This window comes from Pelodiscus sinensis, chromosome 4, assembly GCF_049634645.1.
Source record: "Pelodiscus sinensis isolate JC-2024 chromosome 4, ASM4963464v1, whole genome shotgun sequence".
In the NCBI taxonomy this organism is placed as follows: Eukaryota; Metazoa; Chordata; order Testudines; family Trionychidae; genus Pelodiscus; species Pelodiscus sinensis.
In genome coordinates this window covers 29,313,482-29,330,581 of record NC_134714.1, presented here as the reverse complement: position 1 = coordinate 29,330,581, position 17,100 = coordinate 29,313,482, and the positions used below count along the sequence as shown (strand labels likewise).

The 17,100-nt window shown below is 49.9% G+C and overlaps 1 protein-coding gene across 1 annotated transcript; it reads right to left on the bottom strand.

The window, feature by feature from the left end:
- Nucleotides 1-328: 328 nt before the first annotated feature.
- LOC142828960 (uncharacterized) lies at nt 329-2,361 on the bottom strand. Its single transcript, XM_075926039.1, has 2 exons — nt 1,741-2,361; nt 329-1,047 (listed from the first exon to the last, which is right to left on the bottom strand). Exons 1-2 carry the CDS (start codon nt 2,312-2,314, stop codon nt 983-985), a joined length of 639 nt encoding a protein of 212 aa, XP_075782154.1. The 5' UTR covers nt 2,315-2,361; the 3' UTR covers nt 329-982.
- Between the last annotated feature and the right edge of the window lie 14,739 nt (nt 2,362-17,100).

The following is a 17,100-nucleotide window of genomic DNA, read 5'->3' as shown; positions in this document are numbered from 1 at the left end:
AGAGGCCGGCTGGAAAGGGAAAGCCTTTGAGCAGCTGTGCCCAGCTGCCATCCGCCAGGCCCATCAGTTGGGGATGTGCATCTGGGAGGCCCTGAGGGAGAGTTTCTCTCAAGGACCCCAGTAATTCTCCCCAGGGCTTCCCCAATAGGGGCCTGTGCCTTGCTTCACTATACCTTTCCCACCACAACCCTTGCCTTCCCCCTTTCCCTGTATTCTGAATAAACACACCTGTTTTGAGTTGAATAAAACAAACTTTGTATTTTTTTATAATAAAAGAAACTGGGGAGAAGGGGGACTGAGCACCTGTATGGGGGAGGGGGGCTGAGAACCTGTATGTGGGAGGTAGGAGGGAGGCTGAGAACTTGTATGGGGGAGGGAGGAGGGAGACTGAGAACCTGTATGGGGGAAGGAAGAGGGAGGCTGAGAACCTGTATGAGGGAGAGGAGGGGGGCTGAGAACCTGTATGGGGGAGGGAAGAGGGAGGCTGAGAACCTGTATGAGGGAGAGGAGGGGGGCTGAGAACCTGTATGGGGGAGGGAGGACAGGGATTCAGGGCTGGGAGTGGCACGTGATGCGGCTGGAAGTGCCACCTCAGGTCCGGAGACCTCCACGAACTTGGAGTTGGGTGGAGCCTGGGACAACAGGGTTTGGACAGGAGGGGGAGCTGGAATGGGGTCAGGTATGGCGGGGGGCAGGGCGAGGGGCATAGACATAGCTTGGGGGACAGGGGGAGGGGAATGGGCATAGCAGAGAGGTTGGGGGAGGAGGCATGGGTATAGCAGGGTGGGCAGGAGTGTGGGGGGCAGGAGCAGGGACAGAAGCGGGGTATGCCATCATTTCCCAGATGGTGGCACACATGTTTTCACCCTGCTGGTCCCACATGCAGTTCTACCACTCGGCATCACCCAGGACCTTCTGGTCAGGGTTTGCTGTATGTCACACAGGATGCCCACATGCTGCCCCATGATGTCCTCCTGGACTCTCATGCACTTGTGGCTCCCCCAGGGTTAGGCGGCTGCCTTGGTTGGTGGTGATTGCCTGGTCCAGCTGTGGAGAATAAAAAGGGAGAGATGGTCAGTCATCCATGCAGATACTGTCTGTGAGGCTGTGCCCTCCTCTGTGAGCTGCAACCAACAGTCCTCGGGCCAGAGGATGGGGATGTCCCACGAGTAAGCCCATGTGTGGCCTGCACTGTGGGCCCTACCTCACAGGGGCCCCGAGGTGCCCAGGACCACGCTTCCCTCTTTCCCTCTCCTCTGTCCCATGGACAAGCAGGCAAGGGAAATGTCCAGCCACACTGGGATCTCATGGGTGGGAGAGGGGCCTGGAGCAGCGCAGCCTTCCATGGGGCCTGCACACACACCTGCACCTGGCAGAGCTGTGTGCAGGAGCAGGTGGTGCCTCGCGTAGGCAGGCATGCCTGTGTGCTGTGTGCAGCACTCCTCAGTGTGTGTGGGGTTGTGCCTGCACCCTTGTGCCAGCCTGCTTCCTGCACAGGCGGGTGGTGGGAAGGCGTCTCCCCCAGGGGTCAGACAAGTGTGGAACCTCCCCTGATCTTGTGAGCAGGAGCCCGGGGGTGCTCCAGGGCTGCCTCCTGAGGCCGTGTGACACAGACTGGCGTTACGCGTGGTTCCAGGTACATGGACTGCAGCACAATATCCAGGCCGAGCAACGATCACACCCGATTCCCTCTGCCCCGCCTCCCCCACCCTGTGTGCATGAAAAACTGAGCACACTCACCTGATGATCCCTCCAAGGATGCCTGGGAGATTTCCAGGGCCTGAGGTATCAGCTCCAGGATGAGGGTGCCCGTGCTGGCCGTGTCCTCCTCATGCAGCTGCTCTTCCTCCTCTTCCTCCTCCTTGGCAGAGAGCTCTGGGCAGGTGGCGACAGGCATCTGTAGCCCCGAGTCCACCACCACGAGTGAGGAAAGGGCTTCACCATGCTCCAGGATTTGATGGAGCTCCTGGTAGCAGGGGCAGTAGCGTGGTCCTGCCCCGCAGCGAGAGCTGCGCTCCCTGGCCCTGGCGTAGCCCTGGCGGAACTCCTTATACTTACTCCGGATCTGTTCTAATCTAAGGGGGTGGGTGTCCCTTCTCAGCCAGAGCCTTGGCCATCCGGCCATATACGTCCACATTCGGTGCCGGGAGCGGCGATCCAGCAGGGTGTCCTCCTCCCCCCACAGCTTGAGGAGGGACAGGTTCTCTGCTCCAGACCACGATGGCACACGGCATTTGCTGCCCCCAGCTGGGTCCTCGGAGCAGTGCTCCCTGTGAGGGCTAAAGAGGTCTCGGGGGGCTTGTGGCTGAGCCATGGGTCAAAATATGGGTTGCAGTCAGAGCCACGCACTGAGGTGCAGCAACCAGGCCCAGCTTCCTGCCACAAGGCTTGTCCTGGGTGCCTGCAGCTTTAAGAGCTGCCAGGAGACAGTAACTACGGAGTTCTGATTACTTTGGAAGGAGTTGCCACCATGGCACCTGTGTTATTTCCTGGGGGCCTCCTCTTTTGAAAAAACACCCTCTTCCGCATCCACACATGCCTTTTTCTGAAAAAGCTTTTTTGGAAAAAGGCTTCTTCCTCATAGAAAGAGGTTTACCGCCATCAGAACAACCCCAAAACAAAAGTATTGTTTTTCTGGAAAACGGCTGTATTTCTGGAAAAACACTGCAGTGCAGATATATCCTCAGTGTGCAGACTGACCCTGCCATATACTCACTGCATCTCACACCGCACAGCCCTGATGAGACAACACATCTCCTGGAGAAAAACACACCACCGCTGAATAAATGCCACATCCATAAAGGCAGCGGATTACAATAGGTTTCCTTTGCAAGGATTCAAATCAACAGACATATTAAGTTAAAATGAGGAATGGCTGGGAGCACTGTCTTCTCCAGATTAACAGGTGAAGGTGACCTTTTGAGAGGGTCTTGAGATGGCTCTTTGAAAGCATTTTGAAATAAGGCCCTAGTTCTACAATCACATCCACTTGTCTTCAGTCATCCCTATTGACTCCAGTGGCATTCTGTCTGTGCTCAGTAAATTTGATTGCAAGATCAGGACCCCACTAACTATCTCAACAATAAGAGCCTGCAATCTGTACCAAAAGAAACCAAAAAAGCCAGCACTCAGTGTCAGACTTACGAAATCTTATTTGTCTGTTCACCTTGGACAAGTCCCAGTTTTATGATAGACAAATAAAATATTCATCTTTTTCTTCATCATCATCATCATCATCATCATCATCATCATTGCTAGAAAGGAGGGATGTGCAGGCTTTGTACATAGATAACTATTTATGGGCAGTTTTATTTCAGCTTATTAAACTCCCCCTCTAAACACTTCATATTCCACAGGCACACTTTTGTCGAATGCTGCTGCTGCTCATTTCCATTTAATGTGAAGCTGCTTGATGGAATTCACCACCAATGCATCACGTGCTTCACAGTATCTGAAACACTTATGCCAGGCAGAGGGGTTTGTGCCTACAATTAAAAGCTTAAATGTTGCTCCAGTTGAAGTGGACAAAACTCAAATTTGATTTCCATGGCAGCGGGAATGAGTTCAGAATTGCTATATCCCAAGCACTGAACTCAAGTATACAATCTAATCGTCATATTTACTGTATTCTCACAAAAGGGCCTAAGGTACGCCTGGTGTTCTGCAAACTTTTTTTGACATTTATACTGAATCTCTTGGGCCTGAACCCACTTTCCAAGTATAAACCAAATCCATTCATTGCAGTAGAATTGTGGAATTGGGCCCCACCCTGGGAAGGCCTAAATATCTTCTGCAAAGCACTGAGCTCCCATTAAACTCAGTAGGGCTTGAGAACACTTACAATGTTGTAGGATTGGGCCCTAACACTTTGTATTTGGTTTAAAACAAATAAAAGGAAGTTTTTCTTCATTCAACACACAGTCAACCTCTGGAACTCCTTGCCAGAGGATGTGGTGAAGATTAGGACTTTAACAGAATTTTAAAAAGAGCTAGATAGATTCATGGAGGTTAGGTCCATCAATTGCTATTAGCCAGGATGGATAGCAATGGCGTCCCTAGCCTCTGTTTGTCTGGAAATGGATGACAGGAGAGGGATCACATGAAATTACTTGTTGTTCCCACTCTCTGGAGCATTAGGTATTGGCCGCTGTTGGCAGACAGTATACTGGGCTAGATGGACTTTTGGTCTTGCCCAATATGGCCGTTCTTATGGTCTTATGCTCTTACACATTATTTTGCTTTACCTTCAGTGGTTTCCGGTCTTAAGTATCCTTAAAGAAGCAGAAATGCAGCTGGCGAATATCCCACCTAACATGAAGTGCCAGGATTGGAACAAGGGGAGGGATTTTTCATTGGATTCATTGGTTATAAGGATTAAAAAAACCTATTTGCTTTCCTGGAAGGAACAGTGGTGTTTCAAATTGCTGGTTGCATGCTCTGAGAGCAGCCCTGGGACTATGGTAACAGATGAAAATAGACAGTGCAAACTTTATCAACATCAATGAGAGTCCCAACTCCCAGGCTGGTCCCTCCAGTGAACTCTAGTGGCAACATATTATTAAGGTCTTGTCAGATAGAAGCTTAGATCAGGAGCAATTCAAATTGTACCCTGGCAGTCTGAGCACCCACTGCTTCCAGTCAGTGAGAACAATGAGTATTCAGCAACATCTCTGAAAATCAGGCCAAAAGTACCCGTCTCTGATCACAATTACAGTGAAGTTATTAAATCAGGAGTGAGTCCACTGACATCAATGGAATCACAGTTTATGCCGGGTGAAATCAGAATCAGGCCCCACAGAGATGGATAATTGGCAGTTTCTGCAGGGGAATGGTGGCCAAGAATATGATTTAAAGTGTATTCTTCCTTTCACCCCAACCAACTAGCTGGACTATGATTTCTATCTACACTTTACATGATGATGCTATTTTTGATGTGGCTGGTTATTATTTTTGGATTCCTCCTACTCATTCAGCCCTGAAACGAAAATGATCTGGAGCAGGTGCTTGTTGCACTTACTCTGTTCCACTTAGGTCTGTTTTACTAGAGGCAACATTAGCCTGTACCAAACGTGTGCAGTAGAATGACACACTCATGCCTCTGACCATCACAGATGACAGCATCTCAGGCTATGCAGCAAAGGCACAGTGTCAGATTTTGTGTTTGTCAATATAAATGAAACAAATCATTTTTTTTAAATTGTGTCTAATAGGCAAGAAGATTTTCAATTTGTTTTTAGCCCTTCTGAGCACTGATTGGCCCCTGAAGCATCTAGGCCTTTATTATGCTATGCTCCAATCCCCTACCAAGAGAGTTTTGTCTCCGATAAGCAGCAGTGAAAGTAACTTAAAATGTCTTACAGGTACTGTCCTATTGCCACCCGGGTCCCTGCTGGCACTTTAAATAGCTCCCTGCTGGCTTTTGCTGGAGCTCATCCAGTTCATGCCTGAGCTGCGCACCAGGGCGCACCCACTTACTTTCATCTCTGCAGATAACAAGCTTATAAAGAGCTCACGGGGCACCGGAAATGGAAGGTTGTTAGGTGAAATAGGGCAGAGAAACACAGAGACATGCTTTGCTGGGCTGTGGATCAAAATTGTTGACATTTCCTACTAACTGAGATGAAGGCAAAACTCGGAACATGGGCAACTGGCTGGTGCAGGAGAATGAGTTCTGGGTCTATCACCCTTCAGTGGGGTCTCCAGTTGCAATCAGACCTGATGACTAAGAGCTGCGATCAGTGTGGTAGCTGGTGTGGTACAGTGTTCCCTGTAAGCTGTATGTTTGTGCGGCCACTCAAGGGAGATTCAAATGCTGCCCAGCTGATTTGCACAGCACCCACAGGTGGGCTTTTCCCCACTTACTGCAGGTGCACATTCACACATGCCTCAGTGCACATAAAAATATTCTGAACATGGGTGGAAAAAATCCACACATGGATGGAAAAGATTAGAGGGAACATTGTTCTGGTATGAGTTTATATTCTCAGTTGGCAGGCATCCTTTTTGGCAAACCACCCCCACAACAGGCATTGATTGATAACTTGTTGGCTGTCTCAGCACTGACGCCAAGGACTGAATGGCCCATGGCGACTCCTTCCATAGAGATGTCTTCTCTCTCCACGGCGGGCTTGAAGAATGCTGGGGACAGGATGGGGGAACATGCATTGCCATGACTATTCTGTGGGTACAGATAAGACTTCTATCTCTGAACAGGTCAGAGCAGCACCCTTGGTGAACACTAAATTCCAGTACCCAAACAGAATCCTCATCACTCAGCAGGGACCTTCAGGCATCTAGCACATGTCCTTGAGGAGGGGAAGCAAGCCAGGTTTTAATGAAGAGGGAGCTATTGAGGTCAAGGTTTCTGCCCTTTCCGTGGAGGTTGGTGACAAAGTACTGATGACAGAGAATTAAAAAATGGAAGCGTCATTTTAAAAAAAGGTGGAGAACCAATGACACAGCAGGAATGGAAGGCTTCCCTGGTCCCTCAAGCCCTAAAGAAGTGGCAGCTGCTCTACCTATTAAATAGATGGTACCGACATAGGGAAGCAGCTGGACTGAATCAATGTAATTTTTATAAGCAGCAGGCGCTAAGAAGCCCGACAGCACGTCACTGCTGGGCAGAAGAGCACTGACATTCAAATGGTCAGAGTGACAGTTTCCTTTTCTTTCCCCCTTTTCTTTGTGCTATTGACATTTATGCAGTGCTGGTCAAGGTTTGTCAGCAGTTTCTCACTCCCTCCCGCTACCTCTGGCTTCCTAACTTCAGCACCGCTGCTAACTTGGAGCTGAAATGTAATGTGTGTGCCACCAGCAAAAGTAATTCTTATTGCGCAAAGTGCTATTTATTGATAGCTGTTTACAACAGAACAGCAAAAACAATTTCCCTTTTCCAGCAGGTGTAGTGTGAAGGATTCTCTGCAGGTGGTAAGGCATCTCCTTCGTCCCCTGCTCTTAACCGTCTTCCCTCACACTCAAACCCCAGGCCTCAGATAGCAACAACTCTCCAGAAGAATGGAGAAGACTGGACTCCTTCGGTGCCTCTCTTTACTTGTACCATTGAGGCACGGAAGGTCGTTCCTCCTGCCCCAGGAAGATCAGATGGATGGTTCTGTACTTTTTCAGCCTGCCCTAGAAAGTGAGAGAACTGGACTGCTGGCTGAACCCAGATATCTAAAGTAGGCTGCAGCATGCTACCATTGACTCTCTGGGTAACATTTGTTTAATGTTACTGAAGCAGCACACTAAGACACTGAGCCTTTATGGCTTACAGGATCTGAGGACAAAGGTTTCTGGGGTCAGCTGATCCCCGTCTAGACTACCGTGCTGTGCCGACAATCAGCTGACCAGCCCAGCGTGGTGGCCATTTTGATGTAAATGAAGAGGTGATTATTTAAATCGCCGCTTCATTTCCCTTTGCCGAGTACACTCATCTACATGACTCCGTCGTCAGAGCCATGTAGTCTAGACACACCCAGTGTGTCACTGCTGGGTGGTTCCCACGCACCAGCCTCAGCTGATCAGGGTGTGATGAACTGGGAGTTTTATTCACCTTGTTATAGAACATGTGAGGTCTTCTGTCCTGTAGTAACACTATGTGTGTGCCTCAGTTTCTGGGGGAATTGCATCAGTACCTAGATGGTGATGGAAATTTTGAGTGTGACTCTCACTGAGGGATGGTACCCCAGCTGCCTGCACGTACACAATGGCCAATACCCTTTGTAACCTAAGCAGGATGGGGGTGCGGCCAGGTGACACCTTTTGCCCTGGGAAAGTAGGACAAAGACCGGAGGAGAGACCTAGCTGAGCTGGGACCCGGCTACTAGGCGTGTGGGCTAATATTGGGTGGCTTGGTGACTGGGAGGGGATTAGGGGCTTAGCTCTGGGCCCCCCTCTCCCTAAGATGGATTGTACCAACTGCTTCTCTTTACTGTGCTGACAAGTCTGTTCTATGCTGTGTCCCCATCAACTAATACATCTTCTGTTCTGTCTGCTGGCTGAGAGTCTACTCTGACTGCGGATGGAGGTGCAGGGCACAGGGACTCCCCACACCTCGGTGACATAGGGCTATATACTATCACTGGCAGAGGAGAGCTGTTGCCCTGCACCTAGCTCAATTCCACGTCATGGAAGCCACTTCAGCCTCCCCTCCACTTCCCACTCTCACGAGACATTGTGGGGATGGAAAACTCAGGGGAGTGGAAACATATATAAGCCTCCCTAAATGTTTCCTTTGCAGGGGTACTAGTTGCCTCCACCACTCCGGCTCAGGTACCTCCAGAAGGAGAGGTGACAGAACATGAATCTTGAAGCTCACTTTACTAGAAGGGGGTAGGAAGAAGCCATCCAGAGGAGCAGTCAGGTGTTGGGAGATGCTGGTTCCAATGGTTTTGCACCAGGTTTCTGGATTGGAACCTAGAGGAATGGGAGGCCCTGGGTTCCCTGTCAACCGCGCTGAGGGGTTTGTGATGCCTGTAGAGCAGGGGTAGACAAAAGGGCCTCGATGGGCTGGATCCGGCCCACCAACCAAGTGGATCCGGCCTGGGGAGGCCCTGCTGCTCCACTTCCCCCAGGCCAATTAAGTTCTGGGGGCAGGGGAGCTCTCAAAGCCTCTTCTCGCTAGAAGCACATAGCGCTTTGAAGTACACTCACTACTTGCAGGGCAGGGGGAGAGCGGAGCAGGCTTCGTGCATTCTCCCGCCCCCAGGCCAATCGGGGCCTGAGGACGGAGGAGCTGCATGAAGCTTCCTTCACCCTGCCCCAGCCCTGTGAGGAGCCCGCAGCAGGGAGGAGGCTTCCCGCACTCCCCCACCCTCAGGCTCTGATTGGCCTGAGGGTGGGGAAGCATGTCAAGCCTCTTCCAGGGCATGGGTTCCTAGTGGGAAGAGGGGGCAAAGGGGCTCTCCCACCCCCAGACCAATCATGGTTTTGGAGAGGGATAGTCCTTCCCCTTCTTGTTTAGGCCCTGCCCTTTCCAGAGTGGCCTGGGGCTACTTCAAAAATTTGTAAAATGTACCCTGGGCAAAAATTAGTGCCAACCCCTGCTGTAGAGCAAAGGGATGTGAACCCCGAAAGGCAGGAGACTGTCAACCCTTTGCTAGGGTTGCTGGCCTCCTGACTCAGTAGTCTCTTCACTGAGCAGAGAGGAAAGAGATTATTAATAATCTGGCTCAAGCCTTAGTGAGGAGCTACCAGACAGAGGGCTAAATTGTGACTGGCTGAACAAAGGGGAAACTGAGGCAGACATGCCCTAATACCTGCTCAATGGTTGTAGGGAAGGGCTTGCCAGCAACTGAATGCTGCCTTGGACATTCCCAGTTGTCACACTGAAATCAGTGAGACTACACAAAGGGTAAGACACTACTTGACATGAGCAAGGTGTACATTCAAGGCCAGTGAGATCTGTGATAATTAAGGAATCTGGACCTATGGCCAGACCTATCCTGCATTTGTTCTGTAGTATAAACTGATAGAGTACAACAGAACCACAATGAGGGTATGTCTACACTACCCTCCTAGTTCGAACTAGCGGGGTAATGTAGGCATACCGCACTTGCAAATGAAGCCCGGGATTTGAATTTCCCGGGCTTCATTTGCATAAGCTGGGAGCCGCCATTTTTAAATCCCCGCTGGTTCGAACCCCGTGCAGCGTGGCTACACGGGGCACGAACTAGGTAGTTCGAACTAGGCTTCCTAGTTCGAACTACCGTTACTCCTCATTTCACGAGGAGTAACGGTAGTTCAAACTAAGAAGCCTAGTTTGAACTACCTAGTTCGTGCCCCGTGTAGCCACGCTGCACGGGGTTCGAACCAGCGGGGTTTTAAAAATGGCGGCTCCCCGCTTATGCAAATGAAGCCCGGGAAATTCAAATCCCGGGCTTCATTTGCAAGTGCGGTATGCCTACATTACCCCGCTAGTTCGAACTAGCGGGGTAGTGTAGACATACCCTGAGATATTTGGCCAAATATTGCAGTGAAGTGGAAGGGATCAATCGAACACACTGAGTCAATGAACATCACATGTATTTATGACCTTATGCCTCCTTTTGCAGCTGCTATGGTCTATGTTGCTCACTAATGTCAGTCAGAGCTACACCAATGTGCTACATGTCAGTGACGCACACGGGCGTGAGACAAATCTCAGAGGGGTAGCCGTGTTGGTTGATAGCCTCAAAAACAACGAGTAAAAGATGTATGTGGCGAAGTGGGTGTTTGCCCACAAAAGCTTCTGTCCAGATAAATCTGTTTGTCTGTATGGTGCTATAGGACTTCTCCTTGTTTTTACAGGCATGAGGGTCACTCATTTGCCACATATCCATCACACATGTTGCATTGGAGCTGTTCCTATGGCACAAACGCAGAGAACTCCCATGGAAACAGAGTTGTCCCTGAGTCTCAAGGGATTCTTATGAGCACAGAACAATTCCCATGGAATGGAAGCACTCTCATATGCTGATTCAATGACTTACACCACACCTGCACAGACAGCTGCCATCTGTCAAAACCAAACCTAGGACCTTCCTCACCAAGAGCACCCAGCTGTGCAACTTGAGTCCTTTAGTGGTGTGACAATAGCAGACTTATGGTTGCTGGGCTCTGCTAGGAGAGTGAGGCATGGCCATGAACACACAAGGTCAGTCTATGATATGCTTCCCTTGCTGGACAAGGTTGGTCCAGCACCTGTTGACAATAGGTTTTCAAGACCCAGATGCAGCTCCATCTAGTGATAAGCCATCTGCTTGTTTCAAATGAGACTACCTCACAGTCTCAGGACCAGTGCAGCTTAGCAGATCTGATGCTTGTGCCACTGGCCCAGTGTGAGGACAAACCTGAACCTGGAGACCCAAAGGGCAAAGCCAATAAGAAGTAGCGGTACTGGAAATGTTTTTAGTTCTGACCAGTGTTGGAGCTTGGAGGAGGCATTGGATTGATCTGACACATTTTACTTTTAATATTCTTCTTACCAGGTAGACTAGGACAAAACTCAGTGGTAGTAAAGGGCTGGCAGCTGTTTTCATTTATACAGGTTGAACCTCTCTTGCCCAGCACTGTTGGGACCTGACTGGTGCTGAACCAGAGAATTTGCTGAACCACGGGAGGTCAATATTGTCTAGTCCTTCCCTACGTGAAATCTGGTGCACAGCCGGACACCCTGCAGCAGTCAGTCACAGCAGCTTGAAGTCTTTATTCTCATTAGGTCTGTGACAAGCGCAAGCTACCAGGTAGACAAACATACCACAGTAAACATCTGCAGAACTTGTAACTCCAGCCTTACAGTTGAAGGCTGGGCCAGGGTGTGTTTACCAGCCTTTCTGGAGAGAAGATGGCAATCACCCAGCCAAATGAGGAATCTGCGCAGTTTATCATTCTTCAGGAGCTTTATCATGTATTGGATTGTGGCAGCATATCCCGTTTTGTGTGTCCTGTGGCTTTAGGCTCCTTTATTCTTAAACAACATCACTTGTTGGCAATGTGTATGGCCCTACTTCTGGCTGTGCCAGTCTACCAGCATGTCACATCCCCCCTCTCAAGTGTCTGTGCACCTGCCATAAGCCAGGGCAGTACTTTCCCCAGGATAGACCGACCATTTTACTGACACTGAAATATTGCAACTCTTCTGGTAGCTATCTTGGGCAAATCCTACAGTCCCTGGAGGTCAATGGGATGCCTGGTGAGTAAGGGTTTGACACTCACATCGAGGAAAACATTTATCAAGTTTGGAGGAGGCATTGGATTGATCAGCCACATTTTACTAGGGAGACTAGGACAAGTCTAAGTGGTAATAAAGGGCTGGCAGCTGTTGTTTTCATTAAACAGGTAGAACCTCTCTTGCCCAGCATCCTTCAGACCTGACTGGTGCCAAACCCGAGAATTTCTTTTACCTTCTTAAAAGAGCTTCTTTTACCTGATACAGCATAATTGAGACAATAGCCCCAGTGATTAGGCTGCAAGAATGATGCTGGTAATTGTGTTTCTGGCTGAGCTCTGCTATCCCTGCTCTGATTAAGAACTAGATGAAGGTAGAGTGCGAGAGCAGAGAAACATACTTTAAAAGGAGAGATGACCTCATCATTACAGTCAAGCTCTCTATTTGACATTTACTTCTCTGGTCAAAATGAGGGGGAGTGGAGGGGATTCGAACACCTTCCCTGGTATTAATCACTTTGGTGTTTGAAGGACTATTATTTTTAAGGCATTTTGGGCCAGATCCTGCATAGTTGTTGTTTTTTTAAAGGAAACAGATCTCTTCACATCCTATCTTCTGAAAGGAGCAAGAGACAGCCTCAGCTTGTGTTATGCTGGTGGTGGGAATAGATGATCACATGGCTCCCTTCTGGCCTTGGAATCTAGGAATGAAAGACTCCTTCTGATCCTGATCATGCTTCCAGCAGCACTACTCTAGTTACTTCTCCCACATCTACGGCCAAGCACAATTGCTATCCATGCCATGCCTCCTCCTCCTCCTCCTCCCCGTGGCACAGCCCAGAGCAAACAGGGTGGGTAAGGGGAGAAAAGAGGTGTGGTACAGATGGCATGGAGGAAGAGCCAAATCCTGGAACCCGATTTCAGGCACTCAGCAGCTGTTTGCTTAAAGAAAGAGTTACTCTGGCCCACTAGGGGGCGCACAAGGGAAAACACTGCCTGAGATGAACAGGACTGGGAACAGAACTACCTGCCCTGCAGAAAGTCATGTGGGATGCAGACTGATAATGCTGCACAGTTCTCTCTTGGCTGAAACCCCTTCCTCTTCCCCTCTCTGCCTCACTGCTGGTGTCCTGCCCGCTGTGCCTTGCTTTTCTGACTGTTGAACTGGGGCCCTTAGTTCCTAAAATGTAAACTCTCCAGTTCATGTCAGATCCTTTGCCTCTGCTCTCGCTTTAATTTTCATCCCTGCGGCAGTATTGTCTCTTCAGCAGAAACCACCTGCAGCATCTGTCACTTAATTGGCTCCCTGATCTTGCACTATTGAAATAAACTGTAATTATGCAAAGCAACCCAAATTTGTGGCTGCTGCCCTCTTTGCGTGGAGGATTTAAGCCCTCACAGGCACCAAAAGCAGAATGAAACCAAATTCAGGCTTGTCTTTAAACATGCACTTGATTTAGCAGAGGTGGCAAAAGCCTTGAAGGGATTTGATGCCCGCTGTCTATAGAGTGCAACGCAGGATGTGGCTCATTTCCTAACAGGTCTTTGGTATAGATTTTTCTGTCCATAAAAACAAAATTGTCGGTAAAGAAACAGCTGTGTCCTGCCTCTAGCCAGCAGAAGAATGGCATTAGTCATGTGCAGTCCAACACGTAGCACAATTGTAAAGTTCACTCTATGAGAGTGACAGCAGCTATTCATAACAAATCATTCCACCATCTGCCTGAATGGCAGGCTTCTGGGTAGCAACCGCCCCCCTCCCCTTTCGCTCTCTCTCCTAACAGCATTTGCTAGATGCTCAGTCTGCCCCTAAGAGCAGCAAACCGGGCAGCTGAGCGCAAAAGAGCTGATGCCGGTGTGAGCAACGCCGATGATGAAATCAAAGAAGATATGTGTAAAAGCTGTTCCATGCTCTGTGGAGAGGTGACCACTCTGAAAGCCTGAGAATATGAGGCACTGAAAATTGACCAAAGCCTCTCTCCCACTGGGCTCACAGTCCTGAGTGTTGGGGATTCAGAGAAGTGGGACTCTAAGCCACACCTGGCTTGGGCTCTCCCTAGCTCAGTGCCTTTGCCCTTCTCCACCAATCTCGGGTCCAATATTGGGGGCTCATTTGTAAGTTCTTTGCACATCTCTAGTTCCGGGAACTTGGAGTGTGCAAAGAACACAGGATCAGACCCTTTAGGTCATGGAGGGAAATGCAAAAGGCCTTAAAACAGCAGAAACAGCACAGTTCTGCATTATGGATGGCAAGGATGGGGGAAGAAAGGGGACTGACAGACTTGCTGGGCCCCAAGGCAAGAGGAAGGTGTCTCTGTAGTTCTGGAAAGGGCCTCGCCTCAAGCAGAAGGGGCAAGCCTGGGAGCAGCCAGCCCTCCGAGCTGCCCAGAGTGCACCTCTCAGCACTCCGGTGGCAATTTGAAGGGCTTGGGCTCTGGCAGCTGCTGCAGTATCAGTAGCGGCCAGGAGCCTGGCCCCTTTTAAAGTGCTGGGCACCAGGTCAACTTCTTCCTTTGTGTCCATCCCCACCCCCATCAGCAGGAGGGCATTTGTGTGGGTGAGCTAAACCACAGAATCCCACCACAGAGCCAATGAATCTAAAACTGGATCCTTCTCATCTCCAGAGGCTAGTTCCACCCCAGACTGCCATCAGGGCCAGGGAGAGACTCAGTGGCCCAGAGAGTCAGAAGCTGAGTGTCACTGCACTTTGCTCAGGCTGTGAGCTGGCCCCTGTTAGCTTTGGCCCCGTGAAAGTTCAGACACACATGCACAGCTGTGAAGTTCACCTAGGGAATATTTATAAAGTCAGCAATTTCCAGCTTCTGAGAGCAGAACTGAGTTGTTGTCACCAATATTGAAATGGAGAGGGGCCGGGGCTACTGGGGAGGCAGATTTAAATGCCAGGGCAGACTCAAACTGCCCTATTATTAAGATTTGGGGAGAGGGGAAGAAAGCAAAGTAATGTCTCAGTGCTTTATAAACTGCAGATTTGGTTCTGAACGCTTCAGCTGGACACATGGATGGCAGTGTCTGTTCCCGTGTCTAGAGTTTCAGTCAGTAAAACAAATACACTGAAAACCTGCCAGGACTCAGAGTGGACAAACCCTATAGACCAAGATCCATGCTCACCAGGATTTTACTTTCCCACCTGTGGCAAATTTTTCTGTATCTCCTCATGTATCTGTAAGTGCTGAAATGTGGTTCTCCCAAGTAATTTACATGAGTTCAGTATTCCTCAGCATTACTCACCTGCTGTACAATCATATATATAAGGACTGAGGAGTTCCATGGATGCTGCAAAGGGGAAAGTAAGGATGTAGTTGGAAAAGGTCAGTCACACTGATTCACATATAAAAATCCATTGTGTGGGTGTGACCTAGCCCCAGCCCCCAATACCAACAGGCAAAGGGCTCACTGTTCTGTGAGCAACTCCTCTCAGGACTGACAAACTCACTACAGCTAACATACTGTCTTACTAATCTATTAGGGTATTTCTACACTACAAAGTTAATTCGAACTACTGTCCGTTAGTTCAAATTAACTTTGATAGGTGCTACACTAGCGCTCCGCTAGTTCGAACTTAATTCGAACTAGCGGAGCGCTTAGTTCGAACTAGGTAAACCTCATTCTACAAGGACTAAGCCTAGTTCGAACTTACTAGTTCGAATTAAGGGGTGTGTAGCCCCTTAATTCGAACTAGTGGGAGGCTAGCCCTCCCCAGCTTTCCCTGGTGGCCACTCTGGCCAACACCAGGGAAACTCGTATGCCCCCTCCCGGCCCCGGACCCCTTAAAGGGGCACGGGCTGGCTATGGTGCCCGTGCCAGGTGCAAGCCTGCCAGCACCCAGCTAGCAGACCCTGCACCTGGCATAGCTTGAGCCAGCCACCCGATGCCCCCAAGCCCTCCCCCTCTTCCTGGGGCCGGGCTGGCGGCTCCCGGGAGCTTGCCCGGGACCGCAAGAGGTGGGCACCCGCCTGGTCTAGTGCGGACATCATGGAACTTGTCCACGACCTCCGCACTAGGCACAGGAAAGTGGCCGTCTAGGGCAGGTGAGCTGCCAGCCTGGCCACCCAGGAACAGGTGTGCATGAAAATCAAGGTGGTCCACTGAGACTCCCAACCCTGAGTCCTGAGCTTACAATGGCCGTACTAGGTCAGACCAAAGGTCCATCTAGCCCAGTAGCCTGTCTGCCGACAGCGGCCAACCCTAGGGACCCTGGAGGGGATGGACCGAAGACAGTGACCAAGCCATTTGTCTCATGCCATCCCTCTCCAGCCTTCCACAAACTTTGGGCAGGGACACCACTCCTACTCCCTGGCTAATACCACTCAATGGACCCAACCTCCGTCACTTCATCTCACTTCTCTTTAAACTCTGTTCTAGTTCTAGCCTTCACAGCCTCCTGCAGCAAGGAGGTCCACAGGTTGACTCTTTGCTTTGTGAAGAACAACTTTCTGTTACTAGTTTGAAGCCTGCTACCCATTCCTTTCCTTTGGTGTCCTCTAGTCCTTCTATTATGGGAACTAATGAAGAACTTTTCTTGATGCACCCTCTCCACCCCACTCATGCTTTTATAGACCTCTATCCTATCCCCCCTCAGTCTCCTCTTTTCGAAACTGAAAAGTCCCAGTCTCTTTAGCCTCTCTTCATATGGGACCTGTTCCAAACCTCTGATCATTTTAGTTGCCCTCCCCCTCCCACCCTCTCTCTTCCCTTCTCCCACCTCCTTTTCCCAGTCTCCCCGAGTTTTTTTCAATAAAGAGAGATTCTATTTTTGACCACACGTTTTCTTTATTTTGTACTTCAGGAAGGGGGGCTAGGGAAGGGTAAGTGGAAGGAAGTGAGGGAGGAATGGGGTACGAGCCCCCGATGGGGAGGACTGGGCTGGCTCTGCGGGCTTCTGGGGGTGGAAGCTCTCCTGCAGCCCCCCCCAATTGCCCCCTCTCCCTAGATGGCAGCCTGCGGCAAGTGCAGCCGGTCTGATGGCCGAGTGCTGTGATGTGCCCAGTGTGGGCACTCAGGGCACTCCAAGCCAGGACTGCTTTGCAAGCGGGGAACCCCTGAGAACTGTCTGTCCGAGGTGGGGGTTGGGACCCTTTAAGCACAGCCCTCGGCTAGCCTGAGGCAGCAGCTCCACGCTCTTAAGTCCTCATCTGATGCCCTGCCGGCACTGCTTCCGGCCATCCTTAATCCCGGTTCAGGGTCCACTTAATGTGGACATGCTAGTTCGAATTAGCAAAATGCTAATTCGAACTAGTTTTTTAGTCTGGATCCGTTAGTTTGAATTAGCTTAGTTCGAATTAACTAATTCGAACTAAGTTAGTTTGAATTAGCGCTGTAGTGTAGACATACCCTTAGAGTTCTTTGAAGGGGTTAACAAACATGCAGATAAGGGGGATCCAGTAGATATAGTATACTTAGATTTTCAGAAAGCCTTTGACAAGGTCCCTCACC